The 8,480-nt window shown below is 58.8% G+C and overlaps 2 protein-coding genes across 2 annotated transcripts; one reads left to right on the forward strand and one right to left on the reverse strand.

The window, feature by feature from the left end:
* Positions 1 to 3,256: 3,256 nt before the first annotated feature.
* MFAP1 (microfibril associated protein 1) lies at positions 3,257 to 6,948 on the forward strand. Its single transcript, XM_042838630.1, has 9 exons — positions 3,257 to 3,396; positions 3,482 to 3,701; positions 3,914 to 4,043; positions 4,340 to 4,527; positions 4,920 to 5,028; positions 5,099 to 5,259; positions 5,503 to 5,662; positions 5,971 to 6,060; positions 6,208 to 6,948. Exons 1-9 carry the CDS (start codon positions 3,318 to 3,320, stop codon positions 6,388 to 6,390), a joined length of 1,320 nt encoding a protein of 439 aa, XP_042694564.1. The 5' UTR covers positions 3,257 to 3,317; the 3' UTR covers positions 6,391 to 6,948.
* A 454-nt stretch (positions 6,949 to 7,402) lies between these two features.
* HYPK (huntingtin interacting protein K) lies at positions 7,403 to 8,444 on the reverse strand. Its single transcript, XM_042838631.1, has 4 exons — positions 8,227 to 8,444; positions 8,087 to 8,142; positions 7,807 to 7,858; positions 7,403 to 7,610 (listed from the first exon to the last, which is right to left on the reverse strand). Exons 1-4 carry the CDS (start codon positions 8,410 to 8,412, stop codon positions 7,515 to 7,517), a joined length of 390 nt encoding a protein of 129 aa, XP_042694565.1. The 5' UTR covers positions 8,413 to 8,444; the 3' UTR covers positions 7,403 to 7,514.
* Between the last annotated feature and the right edge of the window lie 36 nt (positions 8,445 to 8,480).

Genomic DNA, 8,480 nt, shown 5'->3' on the forward strand with positions numbered 1-8,480 from the left:
CCGCCAAAGAACCTTCCGGCAGGTTCTGCTTCCAGGAGAGACCCTTCCACCCGGGGGACAGGCTGCAGTGTCCCGGCTGCCCTCACAGCCCTGCGCTGCAGCCCCCCATGCGCGGCAGTGCGTGCCAGGAGCAGTGCCAAAGGCAGCGCCAGAGCAGAAAGCGGCGGCCCCGGACTGACCTGGATGCTCCCTGCTGCAGAGGGCTCTGCAGGCGTCCGATAGGAGCAGCCCTTATATCTCCTGGCAGAGGAGGAAGTCACTGAGATACCCCGATCGCATCGCGGAGCAGAGGCAATCGCACAGGAAGCAGTCACCTTGGTAACTGCGATGCTCAGAACAGCCCAGAAAATCTGGCACAGGGTCGCTTTCTTCACTAAACCGGGTTAATGGTGCAGGGCAGCTCCAGTGTACAGCACAGCACCGGGAACGGGGTCCAGGTGACCGCTGTGCTCTGCTGCCACTGTGCAGTGCTCCGCATCCACCCTGCACCCGAGAGGGAGAAGAGGCCCCACGTTGCCCCACAGCCTGCCCAGCCTCGCACCATGGCTTTGCTTCAGAGCCGTGCTGAGGAGCCCCAGCTGCAGCCTGGTGGGGATGAAGCCATGGGCATGCGGCCCTCGTGACACATCAGAGCGGAGTCAACAAAGGCCTCTTGTCCCACCGCCTTATCTCAGCACTCCAGGGCTTCAGGAAGTACCTCTCTCTTGCACAAGCTGTTGGCTTTGGATGTGCCCAGCCACTCCTGCCAAAAATAACACTGCGCACCTGGAGGGCCGGCACCTGTGGGGAGCACAGAACCCCTCTTGAACATTCCCCTATTTCAGTGGCCTGGACTTGGAGGCCGCAGCATGCCCTGGGGTTCGCCAGCAGTGGGTGGCACAGCAGCGTATGCCACACGATGTCCCGTGCCACACAGTGTCCCGAGGCTTCCCCCACCCAACCACACACAACAATCAATAGAAACCCACTTTCATGGAAAAATACGGTCAATGTTTGGGTTTCTGGTTACAGATTGCACAACCTCCAACAGTGATATAGCTGCTGGCACTTGGCAGAAGGCAGCACTCTGCTGCAGGCACCCCCACCTGGAGGTGGGCTTGGAGACACCACAGCACTGGGGGAAAGTGGGTGGCAGGGCAGGGAGATCGGGTATGAAGGCCCACACACCCGGAGAGCTGAGAAACACAAACAGAAGGCAGCAATGGAAGACGGGACAGCAGCTCAATCAGGCAGTGCTCACTGAGCAGCCCCTAGGAGGGGTGCGGGAGCCAGGGCCGCCGCGGGGGCTGTGCTGCATGCAGATGCAGTGGGTTGGGAGGCTCAGCTCACACAGCACTGCCAGACACAACATGGGGCTGCAGCCTCACAAAGAGGCCGGGGATCCAGCCCTGACCTTGCCCAGCAGTGCGGCCCGCGGACAAACAGCGGTGGCACAGCGTGTCTCTGTAACTTTATCTGCTTTCTGCCTTTGTCACCAACCACCACGAGACTGCTGAGGTATCACAGCCGCAGCTGCCACCTCCAGCCCCCATCCGCTCTGCAGCCATCCAGGGGAAAGGATGCTCACCTGATCTGAGTGTGCTGCATGGGTTCTGAGCACACTGTGATCATGGGACAGGCAGCGGAGCCCCCACCCCCCCTTCCCCACACACACCAAGAGCCCCTCACCATGTGCTTTAGCAGGCTGGGGGCGTTCTCAGCGCTGCTGCCAGCCTGCCTGAGACAACACCGCAGGGCCCTACCAGGAGAGAGCCCACCCACCACCTCTGCCAATCCCAGCCCCTCGCTCCTGCTACAGCACTGTGTGGCTCCTGGCAGCTCAGCTGCAGCTCTGTGGGATGCAGGGCAGAGAAGCACACCAAAGGGTCAGGGCTGCTTCTTGTCACAGCGTCAAACCCCTGCGGCAGAGCATTGAAGCCAGCCAGGAAAAGTACTTCCCTGTTTGCTGAGGTCTCGAGTTTAGCTTCACCTGATGGACACGATATGCTTTGTGTGCAATTCCTAAGCTTTCCTGTAACCACTGTGCCTAATTGTTTCACTCACTGAGTCATATGTTGAAGCTCGCTCCTTGCCATGGTGACACAGGAACCATTAAGTGAGAACACGCTGTGATAACTACACAAAATTGATATCTCAGCTGATGACTGGGAGCAGAGCAGGAGCTGGGCATGGAGCTCTGCTTGTCATCAGGATGTCAAGGCGAGGAACACCAGGATTTGCCTACTCCCAAGCACTGCTGCTGCAGGAGCACAGGGACAACTGCAGCACTAGAGCCTGGCTCCATGCACAACAGAAGCACAGGGATCCCAGAGCAGCCAACAGCTCTGGCTGGGGCTGGTCAATGGCAGCTGTTCTCCTTCCACAGCACCAGCAGGGCCAGGCTCAGTCAGGAGCTGCTGCATCCAGGGGGACCCACCCTGCCAGCACAAGGGAATGCTGAGGTGAATCCCCAGGAGCACATCTCGCTGCCAGCCTTGGCACCCCTGCGCTGATTTCCCAGAAAACAAAACCTCTTCCTTTCTTTTGAGAAGGCACCACAGCACTGCAGACGCAGTGGTTGGTGACCCAATTTCGCCCGGCTTCAAGAGAAATCTTATCTCCTGTGGTTGGGTGCTACCGCATGGGCAACTCTTACCAGTCTGCCCCGGGCTGCTTTCCTGCGAAACCCAGCTGGTGGGCAAAGGCACACTGACGTGGGCAGCACCACGCTGCTTACAGAAAACCTCTCCCGTTTCCATGAAGAGGCTGTGCCTGCGGGCATTTCCCTTTTCCCCTCGCTGAACCGATGCTGCGAGGAAGCCCTGGCAGCCAGAGGGCAGGGGGGAAACCCCAGGGAGAGCTCTGCAGCACCGATTCTAACCCCAGCCTTCAGCCGCCATCCCTGCAGCACCGCTCCGGGAGCTGCCACGCAAGCAGCAGGGGCCACCCGGGAACCCCAGACAGGGACACGGAGCGAGCAGGGGGCCGGGGCCGGGCCCACGTGCGGGCCGCTCCGCACCACACCATGGCGTGCCGGGGGGTGACGGGCACCACGGCCGTGCGCCCAAAGTGGAAAATCCGGGGCGAAGCGATGAGGAGAACCCGAGGCGCCCACGTTCTGAGCACCAGCGATAGCTCCCGCCGCACCGCAGCCCCGGCCGCCCCCGCAGCAGCCGGAAATGACCTCGACGCTGAGCGTCACTTCCGGCCGCTTCTGACGGATAGGGGCGCTTTCATTTCCGGTGCGCCGGCGGAAGGGGGAGTTGCAGTTCCGGGTGAGCGGGAGGTCGGTGTTGTGAGCGGCTGCTGCTCGGCTCGTCCCGCGTCTCGCCGCCACCATGTCAGCCCCCAGCGCTCTCGTGAAGCAGCCTCCCATCCAGTCCACGGCGGGCGCCGTGCCCGTCCGCAATGAGAAGGGTGAGTGGGGGGACGCCGGGAGAAGCGGGGGCGCCTGGCCTGGCGGCCTTGTGAGCGCGGCCGGTGACGGCCTGCCCGCCCGCAGGCGAGCTGTCTATGGAGAAGGTGAAGGTGAAACGGTATGTGTCGGGAAAGCGGCCCGACTATGCGCCCATGGAGTCCTCGGAGGAGGAGGACGAGGAGTTCCAGTTCATCAAGAAGGCGAAGGAGCAGGAGGTGGAGCCCGAAGAGCAGGAGGAGGAGGTCGCCAACGACCCTCGGTTGCGGCGACTGCAGAACCGCATCACTGAGGACGTGGAGGAGCGGTGAGTGCTGATATCTGGGGGCCGTGCTCTTCCTCGTGTTCCCCTACCTTTGCTTTTCTGGATTCAGGGAAGGTGCACACAAGGAGTTTGTCTTTTCTTCATATCCTTTGTGGTCACAAGTCTTTCTACAGTCTCATTAAAAACAGATCACAAAAATTTCTCGTATTCTCCTTGTGTTCAGAGCATCATAATTGAATGGACGTTTGTTTCAGGCTGGCAAGGCACCGCAAAATTGTGGAGCCTGAAGTGGTTGGAGAGAGTGATTCTGAAGTAGAAGGTGAAGCGTGGCGTGTGGAGCGAGAGGACACCAGTGAAGAGGAAGAAGAAGAGATTGATGATGAGGTACGTTTGTAGTGCTGAACAGATGGGGCCTGAGGAAGTCCCCTAAGGCCGTATCTGGAATTGACTTTTGCAGAAACCTGTGAACATTGATGGGACTGGGTGAATGTTGGGACTTGAGTCACAGCCAGCTGTCGTGTGACCCCAACTTATGGGTTATGGGGCACTGGGGAGGTCACCTCCATGATGAGGTGTGGGCTTATAACCAGTGAGCTCACCATCACGCTTTCTGTATGGAAAAAAGAAGGAAGCAGAAGTGGGGCGGTTGGCTGAGTCTGTGTTTGATGTGTCTCCACCAGGAGATTGAGCGTCGGCGTGGGATGATGCGTCAGAGAGCACAGGAGAGGAAAACTGAGGAGCTAGAAGTGATGGAGCTGGAAGATGAGGGCAGATCTGGAGAAGAATCTGAGTCAGAGTCTGAGTACGAGGAGTACACAGACAGCGAGGATGAAATGGAGCCACGTCTCAAACCTGTCTTCATCCGCAAGTAGGTGACACAGCCGTGTGGGCCAGGTGCTGCACAGCAGTCACTGCTCCAGCTCCTGCATCAGGGATGGTCAGTGACTGACCTGGCAGGGCACGGCTGGGTCTGAGTGGCAGCAGAGTTCCAGCTGGGGACTTTGGGCAGGTGCAGCACAACAGGAACCAGGCAGTGTGCTCCAGTGTGTTCCATGGCCAGTGGCAGGGTCTCGCAATCACCTTTGTGCATGTTTGGGGATTGAGTGTGGTGGCTCTTGCATGGGCAGCATCAGAGAGGAGAGAGCCTGTGTACTTGGCCCTGCCATGCGGGGCGTAAAGGCAAAAGAGGCTGCAGTGCGGCAGCAGAAGTCTGCAATGGCTTATGGAAAGGCTGAAAGCTTTTGTGGTCCCCGCTCACAGGAAGGACCGGATCACAGTTCAGGAGCGAGAAGCAGAAGCCTTGAAGCAGAAGGAGCTAGAACAGGAGGCAAAGAGATTAGCAGAGGAGAGGCGCAAGTACACACTCAAGGTACGGTGGGGCGGGCTGGGGCCGTGCTGGGACAGCTGCTGCAGTGAGCTGAGCTTGGTCTCGGCTTCAGATCGTGGAAGAGGAAGCGAAGAAGGAGCTGGAGGAGAATAAGCGCTCGCTGGCAGCACTTGATGCTCTTGATACAGATGATGAGAATGATGAGGAGGAATACGAGGCTTGGAAAGTGCGCGAGCTGAAGCGCATCAAGCGGGATCGCGAAGAACGAGAAGCGTAAGTACTGCCTGCTGAAGGCAGGAGGGTCCCTGCAGTCCCAGGTCCTGCGGGACAGTGGACAGCTTCGGGCTTTGTTTTGGTTGCATCAGGAACCTTTCTTGAGAAACCATCCTCGAGGCGCTTTACTCCATTATGGAGTCAGTAGGCGCATTCCCTCAGAAGGCTCTGGGTGGCAGCAGCTGCTCCATGCTGGGAGGGCACTGGGGAATTGCAGGGGCTCAGGGTTTCTCTCTTGCCCAGCATGGAGAAGGAGAAGGCAGAGATCGAGCGGATGCGGAACCTGACGGAGGAGGAGCGCCGTGCTGAGCTGCGAGCCAACGGCAAGGTCATCACCAACAAGGCAGTGAAGGGCAAATACAAGTTTCTGCAGAAGTACTACCACCGTGGTGCCTTCTTCATGGTGAGTGCTGTGGACAGGCCTGGGGCTGCGTGGGGCCACGTGCCTGCTTTGGGGAGCTTTCCCTAGTGATATCCAGATAAGGGCTGGCCCTTGGCAGCCACTGTGCTGCAGAAGTGACCGCAGTGATCTGAGATGCCTGTCGGGTCTGGCAGGCAGGGTGAGTAAAGACATGAGTGCAGTTGGTCAGGGACTTGCTGCAAGGAGCAGCTGTTCCAGAGCAGTTGGTTCTTGGTAGCTCTTCGCCACTTGTCTGCTACTGACACTTGCTGGAAACTTGCAAGTCAAGCAGCTGTGTCCTTCCTCTGCAGGATGAAGATGAGGAGGTGTACAAGCGGGACTTCAGCGCCCCTACCCTTGAGGACCACTTCAACAAAACTATCCTGCCCAAAGTCATGCAGGTAGGTGTGTGGCAGGTCTGTGTGTTGCCCCAGCTCCGCTAGTGCTGCACAGCTGGGGCTCGTGCATGGCAAGGGAAGGAGCAGTGACATGACAGGGTCCCCACATCTTACCCAAATGGGTGCTCACAAATCCTTCCTGCCTCCCAGGTCAAGAACTTTGGGCGCTCAGGACGGACGAAGTACACGCACTTGGTAGACCAGGATACCACCTCGTTTGACTCCGCCTGGGGCCAAGAAAGTGCGCAAAACACTAAATTCTTCAAGCAGAAAGCAGCAGGTGTGAGGGATGTCTTTGAGAGACCCTCAGCCAAGAAGCGGAAGACCACTTAAGGGAGCACGCAGGAGGGCACCCTGTGGCTGCCTAATGGGCAGAGAGGCACTGCTTTGTCAGCTGCCCAAGAGCCTGGGCAGGAACAGCAGGGACAAAACACCGCACCAGGACTCGTGCCACAATAAGCTGTTCCTCCATGTCCCTGCACTACGTCCTCCCTGTTGATTTGGTGGCATGACTCTCGACCTGCACTTCAGAGACTCAGCAGACTCCATCACTGGCTCTTGTGAAAGATGACTTCCAGCTATGCTGAGCAGCCTCATAGTCATGTCCCCATCCCACCTGCCTGCAAAAGCTTCAGCAGCACCAGACCAGCTGTACAGAAGCACAGCACCCCCTGCTCCAGCATCCCCACCTTCAGAGGAAGTAGCAGACACTTATCCCTGTCTGGCCCATACTATCTCTTCCTCCTACCTTTCCCCATTGTCATTTTGGATCTTCCTTTGGTTGGGAACAGCTGTGACACTGTCTCGTAATCCTGTTTCTGCAGGGCTTGGCTTTTCTACCTGTACAGGGGGATGGGATTGTTTTGATTAAAGCAATTGTTTTCTTACAAATTCTGGTAGTGGTGTCTGTGGCAGAGCAGGCCAGGCACTCAGCCACCCTGCTCTGGCCAAGTGCTTCTCCTCACCTCAACAGAGCAGCAGCCCCCCCGTACTAGCAGCACTGGACTTGACAAAGGTGTCCCAAGGGTGACACATCACTGAAAATCAGGGTTCCTGCCCACACTCAAGAGGTGGGCAAAGGCAGCAGGTCATTTCCAGCTGATCTGCCCAGCCTCCTGTAGTAGGGACCAAAAGCCTGTCTTGGAGTAGCCCAACAACCCAGAAAAACCTGGGCAAGCTCACTGATGTGCAGGCAGGGACCCGCAGTCATACTCTAATGCAGGAAACCTGGTTATCACTGCCCTGAAGCCACGCATTGTCCCCACATCGTCCCCATCACCAGGTGCCCTCTGGCCTTTGCCCAGCAGGGGAAATGCTCTGTGCTGCATGAACCACAGGGAGCCCGTTCCCACTGGTGCCTTTATTCAATAAGTTAACATACATCATCTCCAGCCAAGGTCACATTGCTGTTCTTGGAACAAGGGAGCACAGAGCCAGGGCAGCTCCACAGCCCACGCTCAGTTGGTGAGGGTGATCAGTGCTTCCACCACGTTGCCCATATGCTCCCGCAGACTGCGCTCTGCAGCTGCCCGCGAGATCTCCATCTCATTCATCTGCAGGAAACAGCCACAGCTCAGTACAGCTCCGTACACAAAACCACCCTGCAAGCCAGGGTGGAAGGGGAGGCTCAGCTCAGCAGGGGACACCCCGCTGCGCACTTCTGCGCCATGGCTGTTTGCCAGGGAGGTGCCAGGCACTGGCTGCCCCTGGGATGTGCTGGCACCAACTCAGCTTCCTGCCCTTACTTACAATCAGCTCCAGATCTTCTTTTTTGATGGTGACTTTGGCCAATTCCTTCTCCCTGTAACCAGAGGCAGAACCAACCACCAGTGAGGGGCAGCTCCATTCAACCCCAAACCACAGCAGAATTGACTCCATGGAGGAGCACCGCATACAGCCCCTGGACCTCCACCCTGGGCAGACGTGCCGTGGCTGCGGAGGGGCAGCAGGAAACCGAGGCCGAGCCTAGAGCCGGGCGGGTGCAGGCGGCGGGGCCGCCTCCGGAGCCACGTGCGGGGAGCGCGGTTACCTCTCTTGCTTTGCCTTCTGCTCGCGGGACCGCCGGTCTCCAATCACCGACATGGCCTGGTGGAACGAGCACAGTCACCTCGGTGCGCCGAACCCGGCGCGTTCCCGAGCAGCCCTCCCCGAGCAGCGCCCGGCCCGCACCGTCTCCAAGTTGGAGCTCTGGATCTCCTTCTCCTCCGCGTAGTCCGTCACCCTTTCCAGGTCCGCCGCTCCGCTGTCATGCTTCCGCGGCTTCTCGGCCGCCCTTCCTCCCGCCCCATCGCTGCCTCCGCCAGAACCGTTAGGCTCAGTCTCCAACTCCAGCTCCACGTCTCCTTCTGCCGCCATTACACCTCCTCCGCGCCTCACTTCCGGCGGAACCAGCGAGGGGGAGGGGGGGGGGGGGGGGGGGGGGG

This window comes from Centrocercus urophasianus, unplaced genomic scaffold (assembly GCF_019232065.1).
Source record: "Centrocercus urophasianus isolate 14NV4802_14NV808 unplaced genomic scaffold, USGS_Curo_1.0 seq_871, whole genome shotgun sequence".
Lineage (NCBI taxonomy): Eukaryota > Metazoa > Chordata > Aves > Galliformes > Phasianidae > Centrocercus > Centrocercus urophasianus.